Source organism: Cardiocondyla obscurior, linkage group LG07, assembly GCF_019399895.1.
Source record: "Cardiocondyla obscurior isolate alpha-2009 linkage group LG07, Cobs3.1, whole genome shotgun sequence".
Taxonomy (NCBI): domain Eukaryota; kingdom Metazoa; phylum Arthropoda; class Insecta; order Hymenoptera; family Formicidae; genus Cardiocondyla; species Cardiocondyla obscurior.
Window position 1 is genome coordinate 4034007 of NC_091870.1, and position 21742 is coordinate 4055748.

The following is a 21742-nucleotide window of genomic DNA, read 5'->3' on the forward strand; positions in this document are numbered from 1 at the left end:
ACCGGCTCGACAAACTTCTCAAATTCCTACAGCTCGAGGTGGAAAACGAAGAACGCATTGACATCGCACTTACCGGCTTCAGCTTACCAACGGAGCAAGAGAAAGGGAAGAAGCAGAAGAGCAAGTGCGAGACGACAAAGGACACAGCGAGTGCGAGCGTGCTTTTAGTGTCGAAAGAGTCGAAGAGTGCAGAATGTATCTTTTGTAAAGCGAGCCACGAGAGCGAAAAGTGAGAATGCGAGGAGATTATCCTCGGACGAGCGAAAGGAAATGATTAAAAGAGAGAAATGTTGTTTCAAATGTTTAAGATCGGGTCATCTCGCGCAAAAATGTAAAACTAGGTTAAAGTGCAGATGGTGTGCGAGAAGGCATGTGTTGGTCATGTGCCCAGGCATTTCACAAAAGAAGGCAATCTCCATAGATGCGTCTAAAAGGGAACAGCGTGAAAAAGTAGTCAAAGAACATAACCTAGCTACTTTTTGTGAGATGCCCGACGTTTGTTTGCAAACTTTGCGAGTGAAAGTATATTCCGAGTCGAAAGAAAAAATTGTAAGAGCGATTATAGATACGGCGTCGCAGCGGTCGTACATTTGGCAGGATATCACCTGTGTGAACTTAGCACCCCACTTTTATATAATTAACTTTTTTTTGCAGACATAGATAGCATTTCGTTTGTAGTTGTTTGTAGTAACTTTTATTTTGCTTGTAGTTCCGTTAATTATTAATTAAAAAATATTTAAAAAAAGAGTAGCACCCGAGATTAAGATATTTGAAATCCGCTTGCGCAGATAGTTAGAGAATCGTTTGTAGTTGTTTGTAGTAGTTTTACTTTCGTTTGTAGTTGAACGGTTCAAAAGTTATTAACAATGAACGTTATTGCAAAATGCCAACTTTGCCATTTTTTAAGATATTTAAAATCCGCTTGCGCAGATAGTTAGAGAATCGTTTGTAGTTGTTACTACTACAAACAACTACAAACGATTCTCTAGCTACCTGCGCAAGCGGATTTCAAATATCTTAATCTCGGGTGCTACTCTTTTTTTAAATATTTTTTAATTAATAATTAACGGAACTATAAACAAAATAAAAGTTACTACAAACAACTACAAACGAAATGCTATCTATTTCTGCAAAAAAAAGCTAATTATATAAAAGTGGGGTGCTAAGTTCACACAGGTCAGGATATCGCGAAAGAATTAGCGTACACGCCTATAGGCAAACAGGAAATAGCACACACGTTGTTCGGCGGAATTAAATCAGAGTGTAAAGCGCAGGATATATTTCAAATAAGGCTAAAAGAGTTAAACGGATCGTACGCGTGTAATTTCTCAGTAATGGGACAAGATAATATTTGTACCACCGTGCCCAGCATTAAAAACGACGAGTGGATAAAAGAATTAAACAGAAAGAATATTCGCCTGTCAGATATAGAGAGCACGAATAGTCACGGACAAATAGATATTCTTATAGGCGCGGACGTAGCAGGGAAATTGATAACCGGCGAGATAACGAATTTAACGAACGGATTAACTGCACTCGAAACACGTTTAGGATGGACCGTAATCGGAAAGTTGCCTAAGTTTACGAATAAAATAGATACTGCAGTCATGATGACGACATCATTCGTGCAAGAGGCCGATCCAACAAATTTGTGGAAGTTAGACGTCATCGGAATCTTGGACCCCATAGAAAAATTAGATAAATTAGCTGAGACCGAACAAACGCGAAAATTTCTGATAGAAACAGCTAAGTTAAACAACGAGGGCCGTTATGAGGTTAGATTGCCATGGAAAGAAGATCACGCACCGATTTCACGTAATTACGAAGCTGCGAAGAGTAGGTTAAAGAAATGCGTAGAGAAACTGTCGTCGCGAAATCTTTTAGAGCAATACGACAAAGTTTTCAATCAATGGCTCGCGGAGAGAATTATTGAAGAAGTCTTCGATGACGAAAACAAGACAGCTGGTCATTACTTACCGCATCGACCGGTAATAAAAGCGTACGGTACCACAAAAATTAGACCCGTGTTCGATGCCTCGGCAAGTAGTAAAGGAGATCCGTTTCTAAATCAATGTTTAGAAATCGGTCCGAATTTGATAGAATTAGTACCGTCAGCGCTAAATAGATTCCGGGAAAAAGAAATCGGAGTAACCGCGGATGTAAAAAAGGCGTTCCTACAGATATCCATTAATAAATTAGACCGCAATGTGTTGCGTTTTTTGTGGACAGTTAATGATCGTCTTGTTGTTTATCGCCATTGCCGTGTAGTATTCGGGCTGACCTGTAGCCCATTTTTATTAGCTGCTATCATAGAGTTACATCTGTCAAATTCAAGTAAGGACAAGGACACGGCGACAAAATTGAAAGAGTCATTTTACGTAGATAATTGTATTACAAGTGTAAATTCGGTAGATGAATTAGAGACTTTTGTAAAAAAGGCTACGTCTATTATAAACTTTATGTTCACGTGTACACGCGTGAACGCGTCACGTTCTGCGTGCGTGATGACTGCCGGAACGATCAGAAGTAACCGTACACTTGAGGATTAAATTCGTTGAATTAAAGAGGCAATCGGTTAACGTAACACAAAAAAATTAACGTCTTTTTATTCTCAACGAAATACAAGAAAGAGTTAATCAGGCTCGCGCGGTGCACGTGCTCGGTCTCGGCATGGATGCGAATTACACGCGTTTCGAACGGAGATCTTGAACAACTCCCTTTTAATCGGGCTCAATCAACAAAAACGCGACGGAAATCTTGAGAAAAGAAAGCGTGGAGTAGCACGCCCACCGAATCGGACGATCTTGCGCGCGGAACGAAAATAAACTAACGGAGGAGCCCAGGAGTTCGCGATCGCGACTACGTTCGCTTACCGTGTCGAGACCATCACATAACAGAAGTTCCTGGTTAATGAGCTGCACGCACAAAAAAACTGATTGAAATTGCACTCGCGGCGGGGTGCATTACAGGCCAGCAGGCCGGATTAGAATACTGGATCCGCGGTAGCGGAGTACCAAAAGAACGTAAATCAATTAACACCCGTGTAACGTAGTGTCTAGTCGGCTACTAAACTGCTACCGATCTGACGAAACATCCGAACGGTCGGAATAATTCGTCGCCTAAGTTTGCGTAGAATCGAGAGCACATGCAGAAAGCACGTGCTCCCGACACACAGCAAGGAACCATGCGAGTGAAACGGCGTATTCGCGAACATCTATTATGGCAAAGGGGGGTTTTGAGTTACGCGGCTGGGGAAACTCAAAAGAAAGAGCAACCTTATTTGTACTGGGCGTTTTATGGCATAAAGAAAGGGATGTGATCTCGATCAATCCAGCGCTTTTAATAACAAACCAGTCTGAGATTCTCATGAAAAGACAAATTCTCTCGGCCACGCTCAGGATTTTTGATCCGATAGGTTTTACGTGCCCGGTGTCTCTATTTCCGAAAATTTTACTTAGAAAGTTATGGACGGATAACACAGATTAAGACTCCAAAATTAAAGATAATCACAAAGAGGAATTCACACAGTGGGTAAAGAATTTAGACGTGCTAAAATTAATTGAGATCCCACGAAAGTTAGGTAAAAGCACTCTAACGTTACACACGTTTTGCGAGTAAGTAGTTTAGCATACGCGGCAGCAGTGTTTGCTAGAGTTAAAGACGGGAATACGATAAAAGTTACGTTAATAAATGCGGTGTCGCGTATAGCACCGGTAAAAGCAACCATCCCACGACTTGAATTGATAGCTGCTACCATTGGAGTTAGGCTTATGAAGAACATAGTGAAATCTCTATCGAGAGAAATTAATAATATTACATTTTGGACGGACTCAACAACCGTGTTAACGTGGATTGAACGGGATTTACAATGGGAGGTGTTCGTTTGGAATCGGGTAAAAGAAATTCGACAACTTAGAGCAGAGAGAGAATGGAAACACATACCGGGTATATTAAATCCCGCGGATCTCCCTTCACGAGGTTGCACACCTTTGCAATTAGTACAATTCAACTGGTGGTTCGGACCAAAATGGCTTTACAAATCTGAAAACGAATGGCCTGTGGCCAAGCCGGAATTTAAAGAGGAAGAAATTGAAAGCGAAATCAAGCCTCACATGCGTAACTAAAGTAGATAAGGTAGAGTTTAAGGCAAGCGATTACTTTTCATCGTATAAGAAACTGCTTAGATTCTTATCATGGATGAATCGATTTTTCACGAACTGTAGAGCGAAACTTAAAACTAAAGGTAAATTGAAGATAAACAGTAATACCTGTGATATAAAGAAATTACATTTAACATATGCTGAAATTCAAACAGCAGAAATTAAATTAATTAAACATTTACAAGAAGACATGATGAATAACGTGAAAAATGGATTATCCTCACTGAAAATAATGAAAGACGAAAAGGGTTTGTACACTTTGAAGACGAAGATCTTTAATAGGAAAGACGATTTTTATTTTTTATGCCCCATTATATTAGACGGCAACAATGATATAGTTTGTATGTTAATTAAGGAAAGTCATGAAAGTATGGGACATGTAGGGATACAGTCTGTTAAGAGTTATCTGAGAGATAGATTTCGGATTATAGCTCTGCGTAGAGCGACAAAAGCGATTATAACAAACTGTGTAAACTGTAAAAAACAAGGGGCAAAGTGAATGGAATCAGAGGCTCCACCCCTTCCACCAGATCGTATTCGAGACGCGAACGTATTTGAAATAGTAGGTATAGATTTTGCGGGTCTACTCTTTTTGCGGGGAGGAGGAAAAGCATGGATTTGTATGTTCACGTATGCCGTCTATAGAGCCGTACATTTAGAACTTGTTTCGTCATTATCCACTCAAGGATTTTTAGAAAGCTTACGTAGATTTATAGCGAGACAAGGGCAACCTAGCAAAATATACTGCGATAACGGCACGAATTTTACGGGAGCGGCTAACATGCTAAGCAAATTAGATTGGCAAAAGATTGTCAAATTTAGTACAACAAAGCGAATTGAGTGGTACTTTAACCCATCAACGGCACCATGGTGGGGAAGTTGGTGAGAAAAGCTAATTGGAATCATGAAGAGGTTATTAAGAAAAATACTAGAACGAGCAAGCCTCTCCTATGAAACTTTGAATACCGTTCTATGCGACACAGAAGCTATTATAAATAACAATCCATTGACATATATTTTGGAAGATCCCGACGATCTTAAACCACTTTCTCCGTCAATGTTCCTACAGGAAATATCTGAAGTGGAAATGCGTGACTGCGATATGTTATATCAAACGAAGCTAGACAAGAAACTTAAGTGTAGACAAAAAATCTTTGAAGATCTTAGGAAAAGGTTCCGCGATGAATACTTAGGACAGCTATTGTTGAAGAAAGGAAAAAGAGAAATACGGAAGGTACAGATAAGGGACATTGTATTAATAGGAGACGATACGCACAAACGAATGTTCTGGCCTCTCGCACGAGTGATGGACGCGATCCCGGGTAAGGACGGACAAGAAAAAGTGTTTATTTTAAAAACGAAAAATGGTCTTCTTAAAAGGCCAATACAGCAAATTTACCCATTAGAAATCTCTTTCAAGAAACCCGAACAAGTTGTGCATTTACGAAATAATAGTTAGGGCAATCTTAAATCTGAAGATGTTGAATTGCCAGACAAGACGAAATCTAAAGAGATAGTCACTACGACGAGCAGCGGACGGACCGTTCAAAAGTCGGACCGCTTAGGGTATTAATTTTAAGTTAAGTTTAGGTTTATTCCATGTGACACCATTTGTTTTGCAAATCTTTTTGAAACTTTTATGTTGTTTTGTCATTTCGTGTCACAAAGAATATATATATCACTCCACCTTTTTGCGGGGAGGATGTGATGTGCGTGTGCCTGTAGTATGTATGGTGTGCGTGAGCCGGTAGTATGTGTGAGAGATATGTCACACATTCTTGATTTGTAATCATCATTATAAATGTTATTTTTTTCTAATGTATCCGGCTGCGATTTTGTGCTGTTTGTGTAACTTCTGAAAATAAAATTTTTGTGTTAGACAACATATATACAGGGTGTCCCAAAATCATGTAGACACGTCTGTGAAGTTAGCCCCCCATTTTTTGATTTTCAAAAAAAACAGCAGAGTTCGGATAGTCCCCGCAAAAGTTCTAGAGTTCCACATCATTTTTATAAAGAGTTCCGTTGATTAAAGTGATAAAAACTATAATTAAATAATGGGGGGGCTAACTTCACGCAGCCCTCCATTGTGTGATAAATTAACTTTTTTTTTTTTATCGATCGATTTTGAAAAGTTCTAGAGTTCCCTATATATTATACAAAGAGTTCTGTGCAAATAACCCCTAAAAAAATTAAAAAAGTATTCAAACATAACTAGAAATTTTTTCGCGATTTTTGCAGTTCTCAGCGGAGTTCTGTTGGCCTCCGCAAGAGTTCTATCGAAAACTCTTATGACTCGACGCGCTCCGATCAACCCCTGCCGAGATACAGCCCTTCAAAGTTCAGAAATGTAGCTTTCTTGTCGCTCTTACGCCTATACAATTTATAAATTTTAATTTTTTTCTCAATAACGGTTGAGAATTTTACAAAATGGTACAGGATTTTTTTACTTGTCTCAATTAGTTCTATTTATCCTTCCAGTATCCTTTGTTATGTTTGGGACACCCTGTATACTTACACATTATATTTATTATCAATTCTTATTAAGAGGAAGCTAAACCTTCCTGTTTTACCACGCAATCGTAAATAAGACTATTTTTTTAAACGACTGAACAAAATGGAAAATCCTTCTCCAGGATTAAAATACGCACGCTTATGAATCCTGGAAAGGTCAGTTTGATATAAAATATGCGAAAAAATTATTTTTTATGTGCTCACCTACGAAACATTTATTTACTGCATAGGTTATATCGCTTAGACGCACAAACTGAGACTTTTCCGGGATTCTTGAAACATCAAGGAAAAGAATGGCATACTTGAAATTACGATTCAAAGGCTAACAAAAAAAAATAGTCTTATTTATCATTTAGCAAAATGTGCACGGGTCAGCATGTGCCATATTGATTTTCGTGGTAAAAATGTCAAGAATTATGTACAAAAATTAGTTGCGACGTCTTTGAGTAGATGGCATTGTCAATTAGAAAAGGACAAATACCTCGCGAATAACAAAGATAGAATACGTTCTTAGCATATCTTCGAACCCTCTATTCTAATTTTTGTCACTGTCATATCGACGTCGTGCAAGTTCGTCGACGGCTTTAGCTTCTCCTTAATAGAAGATACTTTTGCATGAACAAAAATGATGAACCATGAGTAAAGATAATTTATATACGTACTACGTCTTTTCTCTGCTTTAGTTCACGTCTATGTTTACGACAGACGTAAGCGCTCACGTCACCTTCTCTGCCATCACCCGTACTCTTACCTGATTTTTATTCGGGTTATATTCCGGGTTTAAAATGTCTTTTCAATGGAATGATACTGTCTTGCGAAAGTTGATAGAGAGTGTAAAATGCAATACCCATTTATACAATAAAAATAATAAATTATTTAAAGATATCAATGCGAAATCTTTAACTTGGGAATCAATTGTACAAAGCATATCTCCTTAGTGTACAGGTACTATTTTCGTACTATTTTCTATTTTCTATTTTCCATTAACAATCCACAAATTTTCTATTTAATCTCTCAAGTTTATATATAAAGAGAGGAAATTTAAACTTGTCTTATTATTTCTATGAGGTGAGAAAACTAGCCGAAAATTTAAAACGCTACGGGATTTTTTTGCAAAAGAACACAAAAGAATGAAAAGCTCTGCTGGACGTTCAGGGGATGGAAAAGACGATGTAGATCAATCTAACTCATCTTGGGAGTTCTATTATGATTTATTGTTTTTAGTTGAACATATAACAAAAAGAAAGTAAGTTTAAAAAAAAACGTACTGTATCATATTATTTTTTTAAATAATTTAACTTGTCATTTTAAAGCGTAAAATTATTATAATTAAATTTTAAAATGGCACCATAGGACCATGTCAAACATAAAACGAAAGAGTTCATCGCTCATTACCCCGAAGAAACCCGACAAAACAAATTTTATGCAATGTGAAACGTCAGATTTACTCTCGGATTCATCAATATTGATTGAGATAACGGAGACAGTTCCGACAATGGACTCTGACTTTCTGTTACAGGAAAGTTCTCGTGAGAAGTGTTCTGATTTAACAGGTCTATATTCTTTACAGTTAAAAAAAAAAGTTTGAGTGAAAAAATAGAAAAAAAATGTAAAAAAAAAATTTTTGGAAAAAAAAGTGTGAAAAAAATTTTATAAGAGTGAAAAAGTGTTTAGAGTGATTGAATCTGCGTTTATTTACAGAAAATGAATTAAGCGAAGAAATATCAATATCATCCATTCGGAAGAAAGCTATGAATGCCCTAAAAGTGCAAACACCCGACATACCAAAAAAGAAGAAATATACAGATTACGAAATACAAAATTCATTAAATGCATTAACAAATACTGTGTGAGATGATTTACCATATTGACCAATATCTACCCAAACAAAACGATAGTTGGCATCACAATTTGCCAGTAACACTAAACTGAAATATTTTTTATAACAAAAAAAACTGGTTTCTGACCGGGATGGAGCTTTAATCTTAATATGTTTTCCGTCCACAGAGCCAATACTATTTGGAAACTGCCATTTTTCCATAAATTCATGGGCAATATTTGACCATTTTTGTTGTGTCATTGGTGGTAAGACAATGGGCTGTAATGCTTTCCAAATAGCACTACACACTTCCGGAATAAGTTTGTATGCCTTGGAGCGACCAATACGAAACTCTCATGATTTAGAACTAATGCTGTCACCATGTGCTAAATATCTAAAATACATGTTTGATTTACATGTTTGATTTTGATGTATAATCTATTTTTATGTACTATATCTATGCATCTCACTAATCACAGATTTTAACATCACTTACAACAAAGTTACAGCAAACCGCAATTCTGTTGGTAAAGGTTTTCTAATGCTTGTTTTTACGAGAAATGGTGAGATGAAATCAAGCAACTGATCAAATGTTTCTGTTCGCATTCTTATTTATTAAAAAAATTTTTCATGATCAGTTTCTTTTAGTTGTAAAAACAATTTAGCATAATGTCCGTCTGTATCGCGAGAACGATTTAATGGTCTCACTTAACATCGTCGTTTTCCTTTGCCTCAACAATCTTTTTTAGATAAATATTGTCTTGTTTTAATTGCTGCTGTACTTAAAATTAGGCCCAAAGACAAAAGCCATAATTTCCGATTTTGTTCATTCATTACGTTATCTGTTGTTTGACTGACTGTAGTGTACAACACCCGAATAACGAATGAAACGTATATGTGACATAACGCGTGCTATATTCAGATTGGCTGTCGCAGCCGAAAAAATAAAATTGAACAGCTTTCTGCTAGTCCGCGTTTTGCGGTCTGCGTAGTCCTTGCAATCACTTGCGAACATGCTGCGGCTTGCATTACGTCGTGCGTTCTGCGTGTATTGTAAAACAAGCTTAAACAAAACTGTTGTTTGTATATGTATATGTGTGTAATGTCCGTGTAACAAAATTTATTGGTTTCACAGTTTTAATCTAACTAAATATTTATTTAAAATATAATATTGAATTACTATTAAAAAGTTTTTTTTTTATTTGCAATAAATAAACTCAATTATGCATGTGTAACCTGGAAAAAGATATATTGTTAAACGAGCTAAAGACATTCAGTTATTCATATTTTGTTAATGTATTAGGTGCTTGCATGTATGGGCCTGCGCCTATGTGTCAGATCCGCGCCTATGGTACGGACCTGCGCGTTGGTCTTGCGTTCACGCACTTCTGCGCTCTATGCCGTTTCCCCTCACGCGCATCTCATAAAGAACATGCAAACACTGATGTTCCCCTAAAACGCTTTAGATATCTTCCAGCTAACGAACCTTTAGCTAGGTATAGAGAGTCGTCACACGTGCAAGGCGTATATATTTAGCTGAGTGAACTAATTTTTATACGCGTGAATCAAATAGTACTTGTAAAGTTTATTCCGGCAAGTGTAATTCAATCAAGGTTCATTAAAGATTTGATATTAATCTTGGACTCATAATTCGGCCAAAGACATTAACGCGACCAGCATTATCGGTGTGTAAGAGCTAGGCCGCTAGGCTACTAGGTTGAGTCGGCCGGTGTGCCTCGTGGCGGCCGGACGTGTCGCGCTGGTGCTCCGGAAAATTTTAGGAAAAAAGTGGATTTTTTGACTCCTAGAGCGTTTAACATGGAAAATTGTTGTTCCGGGAGCTTTCTTGCTGTGGATTGAATATAGATTGACATAATTTTTGATATTGTTAGTTAAAATGTATGTATTGAACTTTATTGTTAATTAATGTATGTCCCTGGTTGCAACTTATGTAAGAATCGTGTGAATGAGATATTTATTGAATTTACTATGTGCTTTTGCTTAATAGATTTTACAGGTGTCAATTATATATCTGCTTTCTAAAGTAAGTATCGAGGTTAGGAATGCCACGTACTTCGAAGGCGCGGGAACTATGGTGTGCTCGGAAATCTTTATTTTTATGGTTTTGGAAGATTTAATTTAATTGTATATTAATTTCTAAGCTATTGTACGTTATTTTGGATATTTTGGTCAATTTAAAGTATTCTGGATTAAGATTCAACTTTTATTAAGTGTACTTAAGATTATAATTGTAGCGCTTGCGCCATCTCGGCAGGAAACGAAAGAATCTTAGATCTAGGAGCTTAAAAACTAGAGTCTTTTATTCACTAATATGTACACACTATATACAGTCTTATCTTTGGTGATTCGTTTAAATCGCACCCCATCAAGGCGCTTTCCAAAAGTGGTTAAGGCGAGAGCGAGGTTATACTCGCCTCTCCTGGTAGGAGATGTGGGGAGCCGTCAGCGTGACCCTGATCGGCCCCCACCGTTTATCTCCCGGGTAAAGGATGGGCTCGGACTCGGAGAAGGAAGAGGTAACCCACGGATCCGTTTGGGTGCCCGCGTTGATCTGCTTCAGAGCGGGCGCTGCGGCCGTCGCGGGGAGGTCCTCCGTCTGGGTGCCCTGGGACACCGGTAGTGGCCGCGGCGTGCCAGGCACTCGGTACCTCGGACTGGTGAGCCGATAGGTCCGTACGTCGCCCGGCAGCAATGCGACTTTCGGCGGCCTGGTAAACCGAGGTGGTAGCAGCCGCAATGCGCACGGTGCCCAGGGCCGGAACTCCAGCGGAGGCAGCCTCAGTCCTGGTGGTGGTCCAACGATCCGCGGCGCCTCCAAGATCAGTGGTTGCCCCGGCGGGAAGATCTCCACCTTGAGTATCCTGGGCCTCTCCGGGCTGGTCGTGCTGTCCGGAGATCCTGCAGCGATTGGCTTCCTCCGGGTCCGGCCTCTCCTGGTTCTCTTCCGCTTCGTTGGTCCAGCCGGAAGATCTGCCGACGTCTCCGCTGCTGGTCCTCTCGGCGTCAACCCCCCTCCCCTTGCAGGAGTAACCACCAGGGTGGAGCGTTATCCGCAATTATATTCAAAATACTTCTCCCAATACAAGTTAGTCTGGCACTATCTAGTAATGTGCTCTAGATTCGCTTTTTGGCTCGAAGCGAGAACCGGTTCTGATCCTTCGCCTTATATAGTATCCTTAAGATGATTTGACTTGCGAGAGAACCGCGCTCCAAGCGGCGAGCTTTTAATTAAATGTGTCGAACGGGTTGCCGTTTGGTGGGCGCTTGTGGTGGTGTATATCACCGCCACAATAATAAATGGGCGTTACGATTCTTATATGATTCTTATATATTGTTATAATTTATTTTATTGAGCATTTGCGGGTTGGCCTTTAGCTGTGATTTAGTTCCTGCAATGATTTGTTAACTAATGGCATTGATTTGTCAATTGCACACTGTGGCGCTGATTGCTGTGGTCAGTCAATGGTCATCAGGTGGACGGGCTGTGCAGTGACATGGTTTTGTGTCACACTTTATATAGTCTTTATATAGTCTTTAATGAATTAATCGCTTATTGTGTAATAATTAATAGTCTATTACCCTCCTATCCCTTTATAATTAAAATATGGTTAGTGTGAATGTGTAAGTGAATGTGAGTCTTCGTTTTAATTAATGGCGTTGCAGTTGCATTATATTTTATTGTAGTACAGCTGTTGTGCCATTTGTGTCATTAATATGGTTATTTAAATATTAAGTCCTCATGCCAACTCTACATAAGTTATTTGTTAATTATTTATCGCGTAAGTTAATCTTTGACTAAATGAATTGGAAAAGCTCTTGCGAGACAAGCTGTAATGTAATTATTAAAACAGCTTTTACTTGAATTACTATTGACCAAGATATGTTAAAACATATGTTGCTGTGGAGTTTCAGCTATACTGGATTAATGTTAATAGAATTATGAATAAATGTTGCATTTCTACGAGTCTTAACTGTCAATGACTCTGAAGAACTAAATTCTATACAGCAATGGATTGAGTTAATTTCCTTATAAATTCTCAATCGGGATAATGATATGTATATGCTTGTTAAATTCCAATACATTTGGGATGTTGTTTGAGATATAAGAGATTTAATATTGTTGGGTTTGTGGTGGATTATGTATTTTGTAATACATTGAGACATACCCTATTACTAAGTCTCATTTAATTTGAAATAATAATAATTGAGTTACAAGCACATGGTTATACATATATATAATAAGAACGATAAACATAGTTATTTTCAGACTAAAACTTAAACTATTATATTCATTGTTTATTTAACTGTTGTCCCCTGTCTAAAATGTTAAATTGTAAGCTGTTACTTAATATGAGTGTTATACAGTCTTAATTAATTTATTTATTAAAAATATATGGTTTCATTAAGCCCCTAAATATTCAATATTCTGCTATAGACTTTAAAAACTTAAAATTAAAGTATTAATGAATTTTGTTGATTAAATCTTATTAAGTTTATTGGACTACATATAGAATTATAATTATAAGCTATATGAACTCAGATAATTGTACAATTGTTAATGATAGCCTTTGCGGAGGGATTGAATTCCTGTTAAGATCACTTTGACAAAACTATACTGTTATATTAATAATCAAGCCCTTTGGGCGTTACATAATTTATGGATTTCTGTTGAATCCTTAGTTTGAATATACGATTGAAACTGATGACTTCTGGGTGACTCTTCTCTTTGCAACTGATGCAGCTGGGGATGATTTAAACTTGTTGATGATTCTATATTGATAATTTTATTTATTTATTTAGTTATTTATTATTTATATAATTTATTTATTTATTCTTCTATTATTTATTTACACATTATTATTTTACTTATTTATTGAAATATTTTAATAATGTCACAGTTTTAGAATATTTATTATTTATTATTTTAACTTATTTTATTATTTTAATTCTGTTATATTATACCCTTGTTCTTAATTTATTTGTTATATGTGCCTTTTTGCGGTTGTTATTTAATTCTATTTATCAATTATTTATAATTGTTGAATGGTTAATGTTTACAATTGTTATTACTAGTTGTACATATTGAATTCTTTATCTGTGATATTGTTACTTCATTATATTGTAATTATTCTGTTATTTTATTGTTTTAGTGTTTTATTTAATTTATTATTTATTTATTACTTTATTTATTTAATTTATTATTTGATCATCAATGGGTTTACTATATTACTGTTAAATTATTATTTCGTTCAATTGTTAATGGCGTGGCTGTGTTTCTGTGGCGGTCGGAAGATAAAGACTGCCGTCATAATTGAAAACTCTTATCATGAAATATAATCTTAAAACATATACAGATTTATAATGAGCAATATTAATTATTTAACTATGTATGAGATAATTACAACATTGAATTCTTGTTATTCTACATAAGTCTGTTGATCTTCATGGATGAATCCCCGTGGCATGATGTCCTAATGACTATGCTGTTACTAATGGATATCTGAAACAAAATAAAATATTATTACGATAAATGCTAAGCCTGGAGGCATTGTAATAATATAACATCGTGGTGTGAAAAGTCCATCACTCCCCAACCGATGTGGTCTCATCGAAAAGTTTACTAGCAGAGAGAGTACTCTGCTTTAACAAAAAAACTATGATTTTTTCAATGAACAATGTCTCATTTAGAAAATAAATTTGGCGGCTTCTCGGATGAGCCGTAAATTCGTCGCGACCATGTACCCGACATGGCGCGTTCGTTAGTCTGCGAGGGACAAACGGGGGGTGTGCTGGCAGGCATTCCGTTTGGTGATGCATCTGTTGGCCGATCTGGTGGCGATGGTCCTCTCCCTGAGACGTCGCTTTCCTCAACATGCAAAGGGACATCTATAATCGAAAAGATAGATGATATTGAAGAAATTGAAATGGACGAAGACTTAAATGCTACGTTTACCGATAAATTGAATGGTTCAGTTAAGAGGATGAAAGTTAATACTGAAATTATAAATCCTATTGATGAAAAAGACAAAAATATTTACCAGATAACGCCAATGCCGCAGCGGAAGCCTCGTAAAAGAATCATCGTCGATGACGATTCTCCTGTTAAAAAAGAAGTTAAAGTTTTCAAAAAGGTTCCACATAGATCCTGGACGATAGAACAATCAGATGATGAAACAGAACGTAGATCCGGGGCAATCTCGTTGAGCGAGGACTCATTCGACGAGCCTAGGAAAGAAAAAATAGTTAGAACTAAATCTAAAAATACTAATAGAGGTAAGAGTTAATCTCCTATTGAGGAAATAATAGATAATCGAAATCTGAGTACTCACATTATTGGCGAACGGGCCATTGCCTGGATAAATGAAGTTGATTTTACCCGGGCTAAGTCAAAGAATCTTCAAGGCAGAACATCCGGCGACATGAAGACAAACCTAAAAAAAGTTAAAACAGTCATTGAAGCGCTAGTATCAAGAGCCTCAGACATAGATGATCCGGCTTACTTTCGTCAGGAAAACAAAAAACTAAAACTTAATTTAAATGAATCCAAAAACAATATTAACAAACTCACGGAACAAGTAACTACACTAAGTAAACAAATGGAGTATATTATACAGGAAAATGCCAATCTTAAGGCGCAAATCAAAACCTTGTCTAGTAAATCTATTAATGTACAACAGCCTGGTCCCTCCAATATTAAAACTAATTATATTGCTCAAAGGCCTAAGAATTTAAATTTACTTCAAGGGAACAAGCCAAAAATTGTTAGTATCGAGACAGGAAGATTTATTACTCCGTAGAAGATTTCAAAGATGAAACTCAATGATGTCGTCGCTGATACCGTCGATATTGATGAAGAGATCGAACCGTTATATTCATTGAAATCCAGAATTAGCTCTAGATACCTCGGCACACCGACATCTGAGTCTGGAAAAAGTGTTACTAGTGAGCATAAGCAGAGTCAACCAGACTATATAGAAAACTTCCCACTTATCCGTTCTACAATTAAAATGGGAGGACAAAGAAGAGCAGTCTCATTTTCAGATGTGGAAAAAGAATTTAACTTACCCAGAAGCTATTCACGTGTTGCTCGGAATACAAATAATGTTTCTCGCCAACAAAATAAAAAAAAGATCAAAAGAGCTCCCAAAAAGACGGTAGTCTCTATACAGTTGAATTCTGAAAAAACAAATATGTCATATGCGCAAATCATTAAGATCGCAAAAGAGAAGATCCAACTTACCGAGTACGGCGGTAATAACACTAGGCTTAAAAGAGCTCTTAATGGAGCCTTAATGATTGAGCTTCCTGGCGCCAGTTCCTTTGAGCAGGCGGATAAATTGAAGAAGAAATTGGAGGAAATGTTCAGTGATAATGTACATATAACCCGGCCGATTGCTCTTGGTGAAGCCAGAATTTGTAACTTTGATGAGTCAGTCACCAAGGAGGAGATAGCTGGTACGATTGCCACTGCTGTAGATGCCAGGATTTCGGACTTTCAAGTTAGTGACATTAATTTAATGCGCAATGGCATGAATATGGCTTGGATCCGCGGGCCTCTAGTGTTTATTGATAGAATTGCTAATTTGGGCAAAATCCGCCTTGGTTGGTCCCTTGCCAGGGTGGACCAATCTAAATCCAGACGTATCCAGTGTTTTAAATGCTGGCATTTTGGTCATGCAGCTACAAGCTGTAAAAATAATTATGAAAGGTCTAAACATTGTTTTAAATGCGGAAATTCAGGCCATCTTTCTAAAGACTGCAAGGCTAAAAACAAATGCATGATATGCGAAGATATAAATATGCTCAACAACCACAGAATCGGCTCCTTTTATTGTTATGCCGCCAACAATCCTGGGCCTAATAACACAATAACAATTTCAAAATATGCTGCCACTGATCATAGTTATGCCAGAATATAAGAAAACAAACAAATTATTTTTTTTAAATATGCTGCAAGCAAATCTAAACCGATCCAGGTATGTATATGACATACTTACACAATACATTAGAGAAAACCCTTATCATGTTGCTTTTATTTCAGAGTCTCCATTAAACATTAATATGCCTGAAGGGTTTTATAATAGCGACGAACTTGCAGCTATTTATGTCGATCAGACATTAATTAGGTCGGCACCAACAGTTATTCTGAAAAGTGACGGAATTATCGCGGATAGAATCGACGAAATTACATTAATATCTATTTATATATCGTCTAATTGTCTTAGAAACGATTTTGATAGACTTATATTAGATATAGAATGCGTCTTACAGCTCAGCTCTGGGAGAAGTGCAATAATCGCTGGCGACTTTAACGCGAGGTCGTCACTCTGGTTTGATTCACGTACCAATTGGAGGGGTGCTCGGCTTTGTGAATATATTGCTAATTCTAATATTCTTATCCTTAATAATGCCTCACCTACGTGTATTCGTTCCAAGGGATCATCCATTATTGATTTAACTCTCTGCACTGATGATATTTATAATCATATCAATGAATGGCGTGTTCGTGATACGGATGTTAATCTTTCAAACCATCATTGGATTTCTTGGAAGTTCCACCTTAAAAAGAAATTTAAAATTAATAAAAATAAGTATAATTATAAACGGTGGAAATATAATAAACTAAATATAGAGCTTTTTAACGAAATTGTAGAATGGCTCCCAGTCAATAACGATCTGAAAGCGGAAGACATGTCTAGGAGAATTTCCGACATATTATATGACGCTTGTTCCGCAGCTATGGAACGATCTTTTTACCCTGGCTATAAGGATCGCCAAATGTATTGGTGGAACTCCGAAATAGAATCCGCAAGGTTCAGATGCACTCGTCTTTGGTGGGTCATTACTAAAATAAATAAAAACAAAAGTGTTAGTAAAACAGAGAAAGTTAGAGCTAAGAACTTATATAAAGATAGTCGTAACGAATACAGGAGATTAATTAAAAAGCCTAAACGTACCTGTTGGAAGGAACTGATTAAAAAGATCAATGACGATCCCTGGAGACTGTCGTATAACATAGTTGTTAATAAATTAAAGAGGACTGTTGTCACAATGGCTGAGCTCCTTCCAGCTGCATCTATGGATGAGCTAATTTCTGATTTATTTCTTACTGGCGATGCACATGACCCTTTGGTAATCTGGAAAAATTATCAATGTGAGGATTTCCATGAAATTGAATTCGATGAGGTGATTAGTGCCATCGGGTGAGGGAATAATAGTGCGGCTTCTGGTCCTGATGGCATTAGTGCACTAATTTGAAAAGCAATGTCGCACTCCTTCATACAGCGGGTTGTCTTATTGTATAATAAGTGTCTGAGAGAAGGCGTCTTCCCTGTTGATTGAAAGTGAGCTAGACTGGTCCTTATTCCCAAGACAGCTGTCCTTGATGTTAATAACCCCAAAGCCAGACCAATTTGTCTTTTAAATAAAATTGGAAAAATTTTAGAAAGAATAATTAATCATCGAATTAATTATTACCTGAATGACACTTCGGAAGCACAGCTGTCTGGGAATCAATACGGATTTCATCCGAGGTTATCAACCTGTGATGCTTTAGAGCACGTTGTTGGCTTGATCGAAGATTCTAACTGCAAACGCAGATATACTGTCGGTGTAAGTCTGGATATAAAGAACGCCTTTAATAGTATCCCTTGGAGCTGCATCAGGAATGCACTTGTACATATTAGATTACCCGATTACTTGCGGCGTATTATTGACGATTATTTACACTGTCGTACCATTGTTTATGCAAATAAGATAGATGGGCGTGTTGTCCGTAAAATAAGTGCTGGCGTTCCGCAGGGCTCAATTTTGGGCCCACTGTTATAGAATATCACATACAATAACGTATTAACTACAAGTCTAAATCTTAACTGTCGTATTATCAGATATGCGGACGATACGCTCATTTTGGCTAATGACCCGACACCGCGTATTGCCATTGCTAGAGCGCAGCATCAGGTCGGCAGTGTGGTACAAAAAATACTTGGATTAGGATTGTCGGTTGCTCCGGAAAAGACCGAGATTGTATTGTTTCGACCCAGCCGTGCAAAACCTTTTATTAACAAACGTATCAAAATTTGTAATGTTAAAATTAATTTTAAAGAAAATATGAAGTATTTGGGCATAATCCTGGACAACAAGTTAAACTTTTATGATCATACGAAATATATTTGTGATAAAACTGAAAAAACATCTACTGCGTTGATCAGGATTATTCCTAATTTAAATGGGCCTTCATACAAAAAGCGTTTGTTATATTATTATATTATTATTTCTATAATTTTATATGGTTCGCCGGTTTGGTTCAGGCGAGAGAGAATGCAGAACTCTATCGTGCGAAGTTTAAGGAAAGTTCAAAGGAAATTTTGTAACAAGTTGATTTTTGCATATCATACGGTATCTTTTCTCGCCTGCACCTTACTGGCGTCTACTCCACCCATCGATATACTGGCTGGGTCGCGGAGAAACATATTTATAAGAATTAAAGAATGTAAAGATAGGGGTCTTGACCGGGAGCAATTGACCCTTGTGACTAAAATAATTAAGAATGAAGAACGGGATCATCTCAGAAGTCGTTGGTTAGATTTCATTAGTCAGTCCAAAAATGTTGCAATATGGACTCTTAAGGTTGTCCTCCCCCATTTCTATGACTGGTTAGATAGACAACATGGCGAGTTAAGTTATTATATTACTCAATTCTTGACAGCTCATGGGGAATTTTCTCCATTTCTCTATAGAATTCAGAAAATAGAGTCATTAAACTGCAGGTATTGTAATACCGACCTTACCGATTCAGTTGAACACACGTTTTTATATTGTAGTGCATGAAATGATCAAAGGATATTCTTAATTGAAACTTTTGGCGCGGGGTCCAATCTCTCCCACATCATTGGCAGGATTATCGAAGATAAAAAGAGTTGGGGGGTCTTCGAAAAATTTTGTTCGAATGTCATTAAAGAAAAAGGCCTTAAGCCACCGTAGTTTTCTCTTTACCTTACCCCTAACATGATGATTAGGTTTCTGGAGCTCTTTATAATCTCCAGAACCTGGATCAGTCAATATTTATTTATTTATATGTTTAATTTTATTTTAATTTTATTGTATATCTCGATTATTGATGGTATTTTACAATTTGCCGTAGCTGTATACCCTATACTCTGACAAGATCCTGGTTAATTCACAGGGTGGAATAATTCCCCCTTTATTGCTTATTCTCCGGATAGAAGTTTTACAAACCATGTAATGGGACTCTTAGATTTGGGCAGTATAACTAAATGTTTGTTTTTGGTGTTCATCTATATCTATGTTATGTCCCTGTGAATGTCCTGCACGTGGCGGGGTTTTTAGCCGGTATGCCAATAGCGGTGAGCCCGGCACGGCCAGTTGGGACCGGCCTACTGGTGTGCGTAATGCATTTTCCCCCCACTCAAAAACAAAAAAAAAAAGGCTACTAGGTTCAGTTGGCCGCCTGCGAGTTAGAACCAAAGAAGTGGCAACCCTGCTTAGTTCACGTAAGTGAACGCGCGAGGGCAGCACGATTTCATCTTGAATTGTAACGTCTGCTAGCCGAACGGAACTCTCGGGCAGTGATGGGAATTCTAGCTTAGAACACCAATGATGTTCTCGGAGTGGGGATACACTCACAGCCTCGGCCGTCTGTCGGTGAGCGCCGCCGCGCTCGTCTCGGTTCGGCTCGGTTCGGCTTATAGAAGAGGACAGATATACTATGTTCCGTCCTCTTTCCGCCGCGGCGAAACAGCTACAACTCGTAGCTTATGCCGACTTCGCTGAGTCCGAACGCTGTTTGAAGCAAGGCTGCTTACAATGGTGGTAGCGCACATCGCACGTGATGGCGTGATGCGGCCCGCGTGTATCGCGGTTCACCAAAATGCAATGTTTTTTTTTCAGTCTAGGTTATTCATATAATATAGTGGTCTTCCACCCGACCCAAGAGGTGCCACTAACAGTGCGTTAGGTTTTTTAATGTGGATTTTCGCCGGTAGCCACATTGTACCACATTTATAAATAATATATATATATATAATATATATATAATAATATATATATATATATATACAGGGTGTCCCATACCTTATGACCCACCCGGGAGACATAGGTAGTTCTAATTATTTTGAACAAGAAAGTCCTATACCGTTTTTTAATTTGGGCGTTTATTTGCGAGAAATCCACGTTTTAAATTTATTATATCCGACCGAGAGCGAGACGATGCGACAACGCGCGAGCGAGCGGTGCGGATGATAGACATGACGCGAGTAACACGATGCGACGTGCGACCGAGACGATGCGACGACGCGCGAGTGACACGATGCGACCGAGACGATGCGACGACGCGCGAGTGACACGATGCGACCGAAACGATACGACGACGTGCGTCGAGACGATGCGACAACGCGAGTGACACGATGCGACGACGTGCGAGCGATGTAATACAACGACGCGCGAACGAATTCATGTATAATTTTTGCGACACAATTAGTCTACCGTTTCCACACCACCTTGTGCGGTGAGGTAGGTAGATCGGTGCGTTTTTTTTAAAGTGGTGTCCCCAGGAGGCCTAATCCACTTGGCGGAAAGCTCAACGTAACAATTGCTCGAAGTGCCCTCCTTGTGCTTGTAGGCAAAGTTCAACCCTTCGAACAATTTGTCGTGTTGCTCTTTCCGCCATATCAGGCGTGATTGTATTAAAGGCCGCTATAATTTCATCGCGAACCTCTTCTACTGCGTGATCACGCATGTGCTCAACTGAAGCTTTAATATGGCCCCATACAAAGTAGTCCAGCACATTCAAATTCGGGGAACGTGCTGGCCAGGCGATGGGGCCACCGCGACTCATCCATCGATCCGCGAAATTATCATTTAAAACGGCCCGCGCGCGATACGAAAAATGTGCTGGGGCACCATCCTGTTGATAAATTAGTTCCTGCCTTATTCGAAGCAGAACATCTTCTAATAAGGCAGGAACTAATTTATCAACAGGATGGTGCCCCAGCACATTTTTCGTATCGCGCGCGGGCCGTTTTAAATGATAATTTCGCGGATCGATGGATGAGTCGCGGTGGCCCCATCGCCTGGCCAGCACGTTCCCCGGATTTGAATGTGCTGGACTACTTTGTATGGGGCCATATTAAAGCTTCAGTTGAGCACATGCGTGATCACGCAGTAGAAGAGGTTCGCGATGAAATTATAGCGGCCTTTAATACAATCA

The 21742-nt window shown here is 38.1% G+C and overlaps 2 protein-coding genes across 2 annotated transcripts; both read left to right on the top strand.

Moving 5' to 3' along the window:
• The first annotated feature begins 1334 nt into the window (after window positions 1–1334).
• On the top strand, window positions 1335–2549 carry LOC139104038 (uncharacterized). Its single transcript, XM_070659255.1, has one exon. The coding sequence runs from the start codon at window positions 1335–1337 to the stop codon at window positions 2547–2549; it is 1215 nt and encodes a 404-aa protein (XP_070515356.1).
• A 2515-nt stretch (window positions 2550–5064) lies between these two features.
• LOC139104039 (uncharacterized) lies at window positions 5065–5619 on the top strand. The gene has a single exon (XM_070659256.1). It carries the CDS (start codon window positions 5065–5067, stop codon window positions 5617–5619), a length of 555 nt encoding a protein of 184 aa, XP_070515357.1.
• The last annotated feature ends 16123 nt before the right edge of the window (window positions 5620–21742 follow it).